The 14392-nt window shown below is 40.7% G+C and overlaps 1 protein-coding gene across 1 annotated transcript; it reads left to right on the forward strand.

Moving 5' to 3' along the window:
• Positions 1-143: 143 nt before the first annotated feature.
• Positions 144-11578, forward strand: NSRP1 (nuclear speckle splicing regulatory protein 1). The gene is given in 8 exon segments (XM_036395296.1): positions 144-176; positions 1304-1391; positions 6364-6420; positions 6583-6714; positions 7213-7420; positions 7989-8097; positions 9975-10648; positions 10651-11578. Coding segments are annotated over 8 exon segments (1638 nt in total). The 5' UTR covers positions 144-156; the 3' UTR covers positions 11001-11578.
• The last annotated feature ends 2814 nt before the right edge of the window (positions 11579-14392 follow it).

Raw genomic sequence — 14392 nt, forward strand, 5'->3', positions numbered from 1 at the left:
TCCGCCCGCTCCCCACTTCCTTCCCGGAGCGGGACCGCGGCACGGTGCCGTGAGGGTCTCCGGGGCGGGCGGGGAAAGTGCGTGGGGAGGACTCGGCCGCGAGGAATCTGCGGCGGCGGAACGGCAGCGGCTGCGCGGGGGAGGCGGCCCGACAAGATGGCGGCGCTGGGCAAGCAGTGAGTGCCGGCAGGGCAGGGGCGGGCGGGCCCCGCCGGGCCGGGGGCAGCGCTCGGAGGGGATCTGGGGCCGGCGCTGAGGGCAGGGGAGAGCGCTGGAAAACTCTTGCCCAGGGACTCGCTTGTCCCAGGTGTCCGCCGCACGGCCTCACTGTGTTGGCCTGGCTTTAAAACTGTGTTTATTGAAAACAAGCAGAACTCGAGCAGCGGGCAGGCGCTTGAGGGTGCGGGGGTGTTGCCTGGGGGTGTTTTTCACTCTTACGGAGGACAATCTCCTCAATGTTCCCTCACACCTCCCACCCTCGGGCACAGCCGGGGCTGCTGCTCGGCCTCCGCGGCCGGGTCAGACGGAGCTGAGGGCGGGTTCAGGGAAGCAAACAGCGCTCACAGGAATGGTGTGGTACCCCAGAATGCTGGGGTGTACCCATGTGTGGTACCCCAGAATGCTGGGGTGTACCCATGTGTGGTACCCCAGAATGCTGGGGTGTACCCATGTGTGGTACCCCAGAATGGGGGGTGTTTCAGTCGGTTCGCAACCCTGTGGCGAGCTATTGACTCAGCGATGGACTCAGGGAAAGGCAGCTGGGCGAGAAACCCCCGATTTAGAGGTTGCTCAGCACCCAAAGGAAGTGGGTTTAGCAGAGAGATGGACCTTGTCAGCAGAAGAGTTGTTTGTGTGTGGTTAATTAATTGGAGTGCGACCTAATCTGACTGTAAATCTTGTCCTTTGCCATAGCACCTGTGGTCTCATTGTCAGCAAAACATGAAATTACAGCACTGCAAACATAGACATGGAAAGTGCTTGGTATAGACTAAAACTAAATCCTTTCAGATTAAACAGTTGGTATTTTAAAAAAAAATCTAACTTCTCTGAGAGAGAAAAGAAAATTACTTGGAGAACTCTGGACAGGAGGGATTTGTGTCCTAATTTAGGACAATCATTGCATCCAGAAACTCCATGAGAAGTGTCCAGTGTGCTCTGCTGCAAAGGCTGCTCACATATAACTTCTATACCTTATGTTGATGCTGACCTTTTACTTCTTAAATGGTAAATGGCAGATCTTTGGTTTGGAATGTGCTATGTTGTAAGTAATGCTAAAGGTAACTTTTTTTTTTCCCCCCTCTAGATATGGGCTTATTATGCCCAAAAAGTTGCCGCAGAAAAATCTTGTTTCAAAGAAGCTCTCGGTGTTTGCAGATGAGTCAGATGAGGAGGTCAGTTCAACAGTTTTCTTCTGAAATTTACCCTGTATTCTGCAAATTTATTTGTGTCCAACCCTTAATGGCTGCATCAGGTTTTGGCAGTCATTAGGATATGTGTCAGCATTTTGGATTTGAGTGTGAAATATGATCTGTATTTTCTTTAGTACACATTACATGAAAGTGATATTTTTTTACTTTCTGTCAGCTCTTCCAGAAATTCAGAACATGTGACAATCTGTTTGCCAGGATTAATTGTAGCTTATAAAGAGATTTGTTGGCTGTCACTGGTGAATGCCTGCAAATAGAAAGACCAGTAGTAATCAACAGGTCTCACTCAAATACTAAGTGTGGTAGTTATGTGTGTTTTATTCTTTAGCTCATTCCACCCAAATTTGATGTAATTGATTTTATGACGTTCATATTGGGAACAAAAGCAAAGCTGTACAACCCAAAAGTTCTACAGCAAGAGAAGATGTATGATATTGTGTGAGAGTGTTCTTTTCTATAATCTTTAATTTTTAATTTCTTTTAAAGTATGAGATTCAAAATACTCTGTCTGTACCTGCCCCAGCAGAGGGCACTGTGTGCTGTGTAAATCCCGCCTGGATGTGCTGCTGGAAGCAGGGGAAGTGCCCAGGAACAGGCTGGGATATGAGCTGGGCTGGGGTTCTTACAGAACCTTGTGCTACAAACATCTTCCTTCCTCCCTAGAGCTTCACTGCATGCTTGCTCTTTTGTGTGGTCAAGAAAAACAATGCTAATAAAGCATCAAATAATTTTGGTCGATTTCTGACTCACCAAAATATTTACTTTTTAAAATCTGTTTTTATTTTAATGAACTAGCAGTTGTTAATTTTATGTCACGGAAAGCCTGGATTTAGCAATTCCCAGCCCGTGTATACCTGGTTCCATTAGAAAATCTGGAATGTTGCTGTTGAAGGTGTCTGAGCTCATGATTTACAGGGCAGGAAAGGGCTGAGGACCTTTCTAGTGATGTCCACTCAACCCTCAACATGAAACTGCCTCAGTGCAGCTTACAGGACACAAATGTGTTTTAAATCCCATCTCTTCCCTCACTTAGCTGTGATCCTCAGAGGTGCATTCCTCCCCTGTGGCTGTAAAGAGAGGCTTTCCTTTAGGTTCAGCTGCTGGAGGTGGTAATGGAGCACTTCCCCTCTTAGATGGGATTTGGTGTCTTTCTCTCCATTAAGGATCTGACCCCACATTTTCCAGATCCCAGGAATAAATTTCATTTAATCTGTTGTCATTAAATGTTGTGTGGTAGGTTTGGGAACCTCCCTAGGGGATGGCTTGTATTTTTTTCCTTCTTCATTTTCTGTTAATATCTAAACATTGAAACAAAAGAATGAATGTTAATAATTCTAGTAAAAATAATATATGATGCTGTCTGCCAGCTTTTAGCTTAACATCTCAAGTATCCTCCCTTTCAGAAAAGCTCACAGATTCACTGTCAGTCTTTTATAAAAGCTCTTAAAAGTTGTTGTGCTCATCAGTATGGTACATACCCAGCAAAAAGTAATAATCTCATAACTGCCTTTATCAAAGAAGATTGTTTTTTTTTTACAAATCAGAATTACTTTATTAGTTCAGTAATGATTTCAGAGCTTCTCAAGATAAGGAGCAGCATTTGGGAGGGGTTTCATTTCCTGTCTGCGACTTTATCAGTCAGAACTACATCTCAAATGTCTGGAGATTATGTATTTTTAACTGAACTCTAATAAAGTTTGTGCTGGGAAATCTGCAGACCTGACTTGTCTGTGATTATATATTAGATACCAAACTTCTGCTCCCTTTTTTTTTAATGTTACTATGCATTTTTCACTCAGATTTTGCCTCTACTTGTGCTGAAGGAATTTGGATTTTTTTTCTTTGTGGTTAAGCACATTAATGGCTGTTAGTTGCTGGAGATGGACTTTGTGTTAGTTCATAAGAAACAGAGCATCTGGGATGGAAATTTTCTGGAAATCCAGTGTTGAATGGGAAAAGGTGCCTTGTCAGTTTGTTGTTCATTGTTCCTTTTTACCTTTGGAGTTTAGTTGAAATTATCTCTGTGGTACAGCAGATAAAATTTCTGGTTTGTGATTGCACCAGAATTACCCAGTGTATGTTCCTGTACTATACTCAGTCTTTCCAAACTCATTTGTTAATACAGGATGAAAAAAAATAACTGCAAATAGACCTCAGTAGGTGCTAAATTTGGGAGGGAAATTGTGGAGCCAGTGTGAACAGTTCTGTGAATGTATCAGCTGGATTTGGTGGGTTTTTAGTGACCACCTACAAGGTAAATGGAGTGTTTAAGCAGGCAGAAGCTGAAAATAAGCAGACAACTCTGTCTTCTTGTAAACTCAGATTTTTAGTTTTGCTTATGGATGCTTCCATTCCCTTTGCAACTTTTCAAAGGAAAAGTCTGACTAAAAGGATTTGCTGAGTAATTGATGTTGGTGCTGACCAGAGCTTTTGTAACAGTTTGCATGCAAAGTAAGACTGGGTAAAGGGGCTCCTAGGAAAGAGTTTTCTGAGAAGGTGGAAGTGGAAAAGAATCAAGATGACGTATGTAAAATCAAGAATAATTCAGAGAAGTAAGGTGATGTTGCTGTTTCTCATAATATGAACAGTGGGTTGTGTTATGGAATCACCAGGTAACTGGTTTAATCTAAACAAAAGGAAGTTGGGTAGTTAAGGTGTGGAACTCCTTGCCACAGGATACTGTGGCATGGCCAGAAATAGAAATGGATTCAGAAATGGATTAGTCAAATTAAGGGATGCTCTTGGTGGCAAACAATGGTTCAGGTGCATCCTTCAGTTCAGGAAGTCCTTGATCTGGTTTCTGGAAACTAGGATGGAGTGCTGAGAAAAGCTAATTCTGTGTACATGACTTGTTTTTCATGTTCATTCTCTTGATCTTCTGCTAGTAGCCATGGCTCATAATGTGTGTGAGTTGAGAGAGGAATCTGTTGCCTGATGTGATTTTTGTTTTTTAACTCCATGAAGACTGGAGTCTCGTGTGCAGGTTGTACTTGCATTGTGCAGTTCTCTGTGAGGTCAGGCCATAAGGATTCACTCTGAAATCCATGTACATGAGCATGTAAGTGGCTCATTTTAGAGTGAGAAGGAGCTAAGAAATTGAGAGAACCATGAGAAATGTTAGCAGATTGGGGTAATTCATTGTTTGATTTTTTTTTTAAATAACTCTCAGTTGTGTACAAGCTGTCTTCCATGGTCTGGTAGCAGTGGGGGACTGGAGAGCCTCATTTCTCAGAGTTCCTTGATTTGCACGGATTCTATGTCCTTTCACAGGAGAGGGTTAAAACGTTTTCTCCTTTCAGAAAATATTGAATTATAAGCTTTGTGCTTCAGAAGAATAGCTTGACTAGAGGGAGGGAAAAAGTATGAGACAGATTGCTGAGCTTATAGGCCTTTAATAAATGGGCAGTTGATAAGTAAAACAATACAAAAGGATGGGAAGTTCTCATCTGTCAGAACTCAGAGCACAACAGGAAATTGTCCACCATAAACCACTGGGGAAGGTGTTTGTTTTCTGTAAACTTACTGCCAGTCTGGAGAAATGGCAGATGGACTTCTTTACCATCATATGTCCAATAATGAGGATTATGTATTATGTGAGTGTTTACCTTATCTTTGTAGATCAGTGCATTTATTACATGTAGGCAGACAAGGAGAACATTCTGAACAGGGTTTCAAATATTTTGGTGGAATGGAGCTTGTTCTGTAAATGTAACTGCAGAATCTGTTTTGTTTTTCACTGAGCCCCTGCTTTCTGGAATAGTGCAGGGGAGATTCTTCACTGTTGAGGTACCTTTCTGTTAAAGCAGTGTTGTAAAAGTGTCCCACAGAGGAAACCTTCAGGGTGACCCTCAGTGCGTCAAACAAAGGACCATCTTCTTTCCCAAGCACCAGGAGGAGACGGAGGTTTTCTGTGTAATGCTGATGTGTGTTCTATGCTAATATAAATGGCTGTGTATGGTTTATACTGACTCACTTATAGCCTTTTCAAAAGAAGATGTATGTTATAAAATTAACTACAGCATTGTAAATTATTTCTCAACATTAGTTCTTCAGAACTTGAGTTCTTCAGTGTTGAAAGCAGAGGTAAACATGAGATGAATGAAGCCAGGATTCTTGTAGGTTTTAAACTAAATAATCAACTCTCTACTTCCCCCAGTCAACCAACCAACCAGCCAGCTACATAAATAAATAAGGGACTGTATCCAATTCTAGTCCAAATAATCAGCAACAACAAATTACAGAATCTCTTTGCCTTTTTTAAATGTGACACAAAACATGTATTAGTCAAAGTTGCAAGACTTGGGAAGTTGCCAAAATGCAAAAGGATTTTTCCTTCCTATTTCTGCTTTTTAAGATTAAGAGATATTTAATTACATAAACAAGGATACAAGTCCTGCCATTATAGTGGATCTGTTTAATAAACATTATCTATTATCTATTGGTTGAGAAAAGGTAGATATGTAGTTTAGGTCAAAACTAATTAAAAGAAAAAAGTAAATAAAATGCAAAGCGTTTTTGTAAGACAGTATGGTTAGAAAACATTTTCAGTAGGGATCTGTTTCTTCTTAGGAAAGATTAGTATTGCTATTTTGTAGCATGCTTATCTTGAGAAATTAAACAGTAACATTTGAAGTACATGCTGTTTAGCTATGTTCTTATTTCTGAAAATACACAGCTAATGATACAAATGAGACTTGAAATAAATACCAAATCCTTGCAGAATTTTCTATTTAACTATGAATAGTTTTTCTTTTTTCATGTGATTGTCAGTATCTCTGCTTGTTATGCTACATCTCTGATGGACGTGCAGGAAGAATTCAGTATTTTCTGTACCACACCTGTCTGTAATTGGACTATTATATAGTTGTTTGGTAGAATGGTAGAGAATCTGTGACAATGTAATTAATTTTGTTTCTGTAATGCATCCTTCCTACAGCCAACTGTTGGGGAAAGTCTTCAAAAAGAGGCATTGAAAAAGCAAGCAATGAAACAGGTAAGGGACTATTTTTAATTTACTCCCAATGTTCTGATGAGTAAGTTTATACTATAGATCTGTTTAAATTATAATATAGGAATCAACTATTTGAAAATAGTAAAGATTTCATTATTATCATTTTGACATCTTTTCTTCTCCTCCTCCCTGTTTTTGTTTTAGACTAAACTGGAGATTCAGAAGGCTTTAGAAGAAGATGCTACAGTATATGAATATGACAGCATTTATGATGAAATGCAGCAGAAGAAGAAAGAAAGCAGTGCCAAATTGTTAGCAGGAAATGATGACAAAAAGGTCAGTACCTGAGAATGTATCCTGTCTGTTCAACTCTGGCTGCTTGGGGTAACATGAGTGGTTAATTTGTAAACTACAAAGCAGTGCTTGTTACTTATTCTTGTTCATTTCAAGGCTCTTGTAAGGCTCTGGATCAAAGGAAGGCTCACACTCCTTAAAAGAAGGGCAAGGCTGTTACAGTTAGGGAGACAGAGGGATGAAAAATCAAAAAAACATTTATTTTCATTTAGAGTAAAAAACCTCCTAGTCAAAGATGGGATGACTGTTTTGATTGAATACAGCAGCCTCTCTTGGTACTGGGAAACCTGCTGTGTTAGGGGTGTGAGAGGAATGGCAGTTTGTTTTGGGTAGCTATCAGTCAGAGGGAAAACACATTAGAGTAGCTCCTGACAGTTTTCTTCCATTACCAACTTAATTCAACGTCTCCATCAATCCCAATTTGTTTTCTCAGCCACCACAATTACCTCTCAGCATGGTAACTTTTCCCTTCTACCTCAGCCCAGATACATCCACAATATCCTCAAAGCAGCCGAGATTAGGAAGAAGGAACAAGAAAGACGAATGGAAAGAAAAATTCAGAAAGAGCGTGAAATGGAAGGAGGAGAGTTTGCACACAAAGAGGCTTTTGTGACTTCAGCCTATAAGAAGAAGCTGCAAGAAAGAGCTGAGGAGGAGGAGAGAGAAAGAAGAGAATCAGCTCTCGAGGGTGAGATTCATAGTGAAATAATTGTCCTGAAAAAGAAGTAGGGCCTTGTACATGATGTAGAATGTATTCCTCTGGTGGTCTCTATGTGAGGGTTGAGATAATTAAAATCAAAGAGGACCTGATCAGCAGATCCTGAATCAGATCAACCTTGGTCTGTTACTTTCCTTTGCATGTGTTACCTGTGGAACAGAGGAGGCTCCTCTGTTTGTGTGTCAGTACCATTTGGTTGGTGATTTATTTTTTGAGGGAGGGTCAGTTGTTGAAGGAAGACTCATAAGTCTGGGGTACAGTGCTGTTTCTAGTCCTTACCTCAGACATTCTGGTCAGCATCAGGAGCAGATGTGAAGCACAGGAGGTAGGAGCAGTAGCTAGATTGGACTGGAGGGGACCTCTGAAGGTCACTTGTTCCAGCTGCCTGCTCCAAGCATGGTCTGCTGTGAGGCCAGATCAGGTTACTCTGAGCTTTTTCCACTTTGGATTTGAAAATCTCCAAGATGGAAATTGCAGTTGTGAGTTGTTTGTGATGAGTATTCGTGGCACTGTAAATCCCAACCTCTCTTTCTTTCAGCATACCTGGATGTGACCAAACAGAGGGATCTCAGTGGATTCTACAGACATCTTTTAAACCAGCGTGTGGGGGAAGAAGAGATGCCAAAATGCAGCTTCCGTGAAGCCAGGTAGGATGTGATTCCAGCAGGGTTTCAGGTATGAAAACCAGCACTGGCTATTTGTGATTCTGTATTCACTGGAAGATTAGACAGAGCACTAAAACTGTGGTAAGGTAAACTGGTAATTTCATACAGCTGATGAACTGAATTTTTTGGTAAATAACTAATGATCATCATCATCAGTGACACGTGAAACAAGCAGGACAGGGATGCTGTCTGAAAGGTATCAAGAGGACTGTTATGATTGTAATCCTGCTTGGTATTATTCTAACCTACATTTTCTTTGGTTTACATAATATTTAGCAATCTGTATAAGTTACACATTTTGAATCATGAGGAAGACAAGAGGTAAAATAGTGAGCATAGCAGTAAGTATTCATAGGAAATGAATATGCTATGAATTGCCTGTAAAGAATGTGTCTCTTCACTTTGTACTTACTCCACATTTAGTTGCATGAAGACTAAATTGAGTGTTGGTACAGTGGTAAAAGGAAATGAGTCAAATACATGGGAAATCCAGTGGAAGTATTTTGAAATCGGAATATGTGAACATTCCAAAGCAACGTAATGAGATGAGACTGAATTATTTAGGTGTTTAACATGGTAACATTCTGTGGATAAATGTGGATGAAGGGGATATCTTTTGTATACAGCAATTGGACAATTTGAGACAATTAACTCAGGTTAAACTTCATTTGATAGAGGTTTAAAGCATGGATGTCACTAGTTAACTGTTTGCTATCACAAATAAAATGCAGCTTTCATCAAAAGATTTTCTAGGTCTGAGATTGTATTGTTAGAAAGTAAATTCTTAGCCCAAGTGGGGAACGTGATCACTGAAATTTCTTAGCTGCCTGAAGGAAGGGCGTTCTCCATGAAGTCTTCAGGATGATGTGATTTTGTATTGTATAGAGAGCATTTGAAATGATGTTTTTTAATCTTACAAATTAAGGAAACTTCCTTTAGTGGCACATACAATTAATTCAGGGGAAACAAATTGTCCTGTAGTGTTTCCAGCAAGGCTTTCAAATAAACTCAGGTGTATATTTTAATTTTGTTTTTATTCATGGTGATACAGCAGGGTACAGAGAGAAAACAGCTCCATTTTTAGATCTCAGAAGCATCCCTAAAGTGAGTCCCACCTTTGAGCTGGATTACTAAGTAAATTACCAAACTTTTCAGTGTAATTTTTAGTTGTTGTTGATAGGCTGTCCATGCCTTCAAGCATTCAGCAGACCCAGAATGTCGCTGGTGGTGTGCTGAGTCATGAGAGAGCCCCACAGGCTGTTCCTGGAGCTGTGTGATGTAATGGAAGAGACGTGGCTTGTGTGAGTGAACATGGATTTCCTCATCAGCCAGAAGAGAATGGCAAGGCATAACCCCCTCAGCATTTTGAGTCAGCATTTTGCATGTAAGAACATTTGAGCTGTAAAAAGTTGCTAATTTCTGTCTAGCCACAAGTGAGATCTTCAGAAATACTGGATCAAAAAACCATGTTCCTCTCTCTGTCCACAAAACACACAACCTGCTTCTTCTCTGGATAGTTACTTGATGTGAATAGAGGACCAAACACGTAGGAAAACCTGTAAGTTGCCAGCAGGCTTACACAGGCTTACAAGTTAATGTTTTTTTTTCCTTAAATGAAGGCTGCACAGATTTTAGCATAGTCAAACTCTTCTAGATAAACTCCTCAGCTCACATTCACCAGTGAGACAGATATGGACACTTTGTGCTGGAATCCTGGAACCTGAGCCACAGACAGATTTGCTTTCTTAGACTTTTCAGCAGCATCTCTTGCCTAAGTCCTGACCAGAAGTCAGTTTGTAGAAAAGTCCAGATTTCAGGCTTTTTAATGTTGTTATTCTTTTCTAATGTAAAAAATGTAGGATAAAGGAAGAGAAACCTGACACTCAGGATGAACCCAACGAAAGGAGCAAAAGCCCACTGGAAAGACAAAGAGTGAAGCCCTCTAAGAAAGAAAATAATCCAGATGCTGATACCGACCTAGGAACTGATAGTAGTGATGATGACAAGAGACACAAGCATTGTAAAGTAAATTTGAAAAAGAAGAAAAGAAGGGAGAACTCTGTGAGCAGTGAAGAGGAGGTGAAACATCACAAAAGCCAGAGGCATTCCAGGTCACCAAGCTCATCCAGTGTGGAGGAAGAGCCATGCACCAAAGCCCAAACAAGTCACCAGAGGGGAGAGAGCAGGCTAAGCAAAAGGGGAAGTGATGAACAGTACAGGGAAAAGGATTATGAGAGAAGTAGGACCCATGAAAAGGATCACCAGAGGGAAAGGGAAGAGCGACACAGGCATGGGGATCACACTAATAGAGATCACCACAGGAGGAGGGAAGATCAAGATGATAAACAAAGGGGGAAGGAAAGAAAAGAGAGGGAGGGGCATGGCAGAGAATGGAGGAGGGCAAAGGAGAGAGAGGAGAAGGGCTCAGAGAAGGAACGAGAGAAAGAAAGAACCAGAAGTGATAAAGATAGGTATAATGACAGGGAGAAGGAGAGAGGAGAGAAATACAGAGAAAGGGAAGATCATACAAAGGAGAGAGAGAGAAATATGGCAGTGAGGAAAAGAAATACAGAGAGAGAAGAGAAGGTACTCCTACATCTTTGGAAAAAGGTGGAGAGAGTAATCTGGGAAAAGAGAGAAAGGGAAAAGACAGAGAGGTGGATGAGAAGGGAAGCTCCAGCTCTGGAATGTCTGAGCAGAAACGTAAAGCTGGAGAAGAAGGGGAGAAAGATGAGAAGGAGCAAGCACAGAAAGCACCTGAGACCCTGAGCAAATTTGCCAAAAGGAGCAACGAGGAGACGGTGATGTCAGCACGGGACCGGTACCTGGCCCGGCAGATGGCCCGGGTCAGCACCAAACCCTACATCGAGAGGGAGGAGGATTGATGGCCCTGGGCAGTCAGCCAGGAGGAAAGGCCACTGCTGTGCAGATCCTTGTGCAGAAAAGGTTATCCTACCTATTTATTCCTGGCTTTCCTTTGAGAACTTGTGTGTCCCTTAAGAGAACCACTTTTGGAATGGATCAGTGGGTCTCTTGGCACACACCTTTAGTCAGTCCGTACAGCTGAAATGTTAAATGTGGCTGGCTGTCCACCCTGCATGTCCGTGGTACATGAAGATTTTGGACAGACCTGGGAGTGTTATACAGTGTAAGGTGAGAATGCATCCCCCTGCTCCTTTCAGCAGCCAAAACAGTGAGCTCTGCTGAAACAAAGGTGTTCTCAGCCCTTAGGAGGACTCATTGCCCACTGCTGCTCTCCAAAATGGGGAGCAAACCTGTAAAAGTGGGTGAAAAAGCAAGAAAACCAGCCTGAATAATGACCTAGGAGATTTCTGTATGTAGAGTGGAGTTGTGTAAGATACATGCATATTGAGGTATGAATTTTGTATTATGTGTGGGTTTTGGTCTGGGGACCTGATGTACAGAAACAGTTAATAAAGTGTAAGATACATTTTGGCTCAAATGTATGGGTCTTTTTTTGTGTGTAGGTTATTTTACTGCATTTTTTTTTTTGCATGGAATAAGGTAGATGAGTCTGTTTTCATGTATTACAGTTGTATCAACTTGTTAAGTGATATTTTAGATTTGTCATATGAACCTTCTGTTCAAAGGTTCCTATTCAAGAATAAAATTATCTTCCAACTAGGTAAGTAGGATGTCTGACAGTGGTCATAGCTTTTAGAATACATTTTCAACACCTTTTAAATTGTTCCTTTCACTTTTTTTGTTGCAAGTTTATCACTTTTATCTTAGAATAAGGTGTACTTCTATGTTAAAAAAAAGATTTTGAGATTGATGTTTCCCTAATGATTTTTTCAGCAGACTGAGCAATGATACAAAGTGTGAGTAAATTTAAATGCAAATGCTGCCACTTGATAAAGGCTTGGAATGAGTTTTATATGTCAGCTAATCAAGTAGCTAAGCACATACTCCAGTGTGGAGCAGTTTGGTTTTGCTGTTCTGTGTAAACAACTGTAATGAGCTTTGGTTCTTCTGTTGGAATGCAATGAAAGTGTTTAGCAGTGGGCCAGGGGTCAAAAACTGAGGGAAATCCTCTGCTTTTTGTCAGAGGCCTGGCTGGACTAGATATTCTGCTGTTACTGAGAATTGAGATTTTTATCTTTGCTCTTCCCAGAAGAGAGAGGCACAAGAGACGTCTGCAGATGGTTTATGAATATTAAATTTATTACAGTAACAGTTTACAGTACAAGGCACATACTGATGACTTACAATCAGCTTGCAACACTTGTAACTAAACAGCTGCATAAATTAATACAGGTGCATCATGTACAAGTTGGAGGGAATACTTAGTTCTGTACAGCTAAAACTCCAGTTTAATTCTCTTTAAAAGGCAAAGATGGTCCTAATTTACCAGTTTCATGACTTTCTTTTCACTGTTCAGAACAGAGGGTAAGATATACTTGTGCTGGATGGGTGGAAAGTGAGCTGAAGAGAAGGAATTTTTTTGCCTCAAAACACTTTGCAACTGCAGTGCAGTTCATTTGGTATCAATTTAAGTAGTTTTTGTAAAAAAACCAGTGTTTAAGGTATGGCTACTTGCTGAGCTACCTCATAAATATTGGTTGCTTTACATGTTTTCAGGTGGGTATGTTAAAAAAAAGAATTGTATAAATAAATTAATTTCTCAATATTTCAACCACTCAGCTAAATAGAAATACTAAAAAATGAACTTACCATAACTTGCCAAGATATTGAACCAGTACACCGTGTAACAAAAAAGTAATGAGGACTAAACTGCCTTTCAAGTTCAGCATTTATAGAATGAAAACATGGATGTATTTTATCTTTGTATTATTCAGAAAGAGAAAAGCCTTTTCAATCTACATTGCTTTTTGTATCTTCAAATAGTTCTAAGAGTTTTCATCCTCTCTCAGTATCTCAGGACTCAGAGCACATTGGTCTCACATTTCAGGGCTTGTGTTACTATCAGGGCTTCCTGGCTGACTTAATTCACTGGAAAATGTGACATTTCTTGGGAAATCTCTCTGAAACCTCCCAGAGAGCCAGTGTCTATCCTGTGTCTTAAAGTTACTAAGTTTTTTGTTAGCTGAACCCTGTCTGAAGAGGAAAGAAACAGGGTAGGGGTTTCTCCTTTATTTCCCACACTTTGCTGTTGGATATGTGCAAATACCTCATTCATCTTACATTGACATTTCATGTGTGTTTTTTCAGTTAATGAACTCAGAAAATTTAACTTTTGGAAGTGGGTTTCAAATACACTTGAGGCATAAGCTACAAAACTTTCACATGAGTAACTGTCCAGGAAGACAGATTTATTGTTTTCCTAGTGGCAATTAAAGAGCATATTCCCTTTTTAAAAATAGTTCAGGAGTCTAGTGCTGAAAGAACAGTCCTTGTCCCTCTTCAGTTATTTCCTCATTGGAAGTTGGGATTGAGACTTAGATGAACTCAAAACTCCTTATCCAGAGCAGAAGAGGAAGTGGAAGAGGCCTTTCTCCAGGTACACAGAAGGGGGGAAAGCTTTGGCAGAGGTGATGGAAATGTTTCCAGAAGGCAAACACAGCATTTCTGCTTCCCTCTCACCTGGTGAGTGCTTCATACCCAGGTCAGCTCCCACAGGTTCCTTAATGCCCCTGCTCTGGCTGCACAGGGAACATTGGCAACTTTATAAGGATACAAAAGAGACTTTTATCCTCTCTTTTATTTTACTTTCATCATAATCTGTGTGCCAGAGTAAAAATACAATGCAAGTTTGTACAGGAACGATGCCCTTCTGGGTTTGCCTGCACTCCCACTGCAGCACAACTCATGTCCTGCAGGGGCCAGGGCAGCTGCACTTGGGGAGCACCTGTGTGCCTCTCATGTAAAGAGCTTTGTATGGACATGGGGGTAATTTGTGTGTCAGTGCCTTGAAATTTAATAGAAAGTGTTCTGATGAGAATCAATCCTGCTGAACTCTACTCAGCTTCTTGCTAAGAAAAAAAAAATTCCTCTCTTTTTCTTCTTCAGCTTGAAAACCCAATGCAGTCACATCAGAATATGAGCTACTAAACCTTCAGAGTAGGTTTGGATAGTTGTAAATGTACTTTTGTCAGCCAGCCAAAAGGATTATTCTAAATGTTACTTCTGTACTAGGAAAGAGGAGGAAAACCCCACAGGCTGGCTCCAGCAAATTTTAGGTGTGAAATTAACTGTAAAAAAAAAGGGAAGTGAAGCAGAGAAAGTGATCTTTAGGGTTGTACTTTTTGGCATCAGAACTCAAAAAGATTCATTGTTGGTCTTTAGTTTCTGTAGC

This window comes from Molothrus ater, chromosome 21 (genome assembly GCF_012460135.2).
Source record: "Molothrus ater isolate BHLD 08-10-18 breed brown headed cowbird chromosome 21, BPBGC_Mater_1.1, whole genome shotgun sequence".
Lineage (NCBI taxonomy): Eukaryota > Metazoa > Chordata > Aves > Passeriformes > Icteridae > Molothrus > Molothrus ater.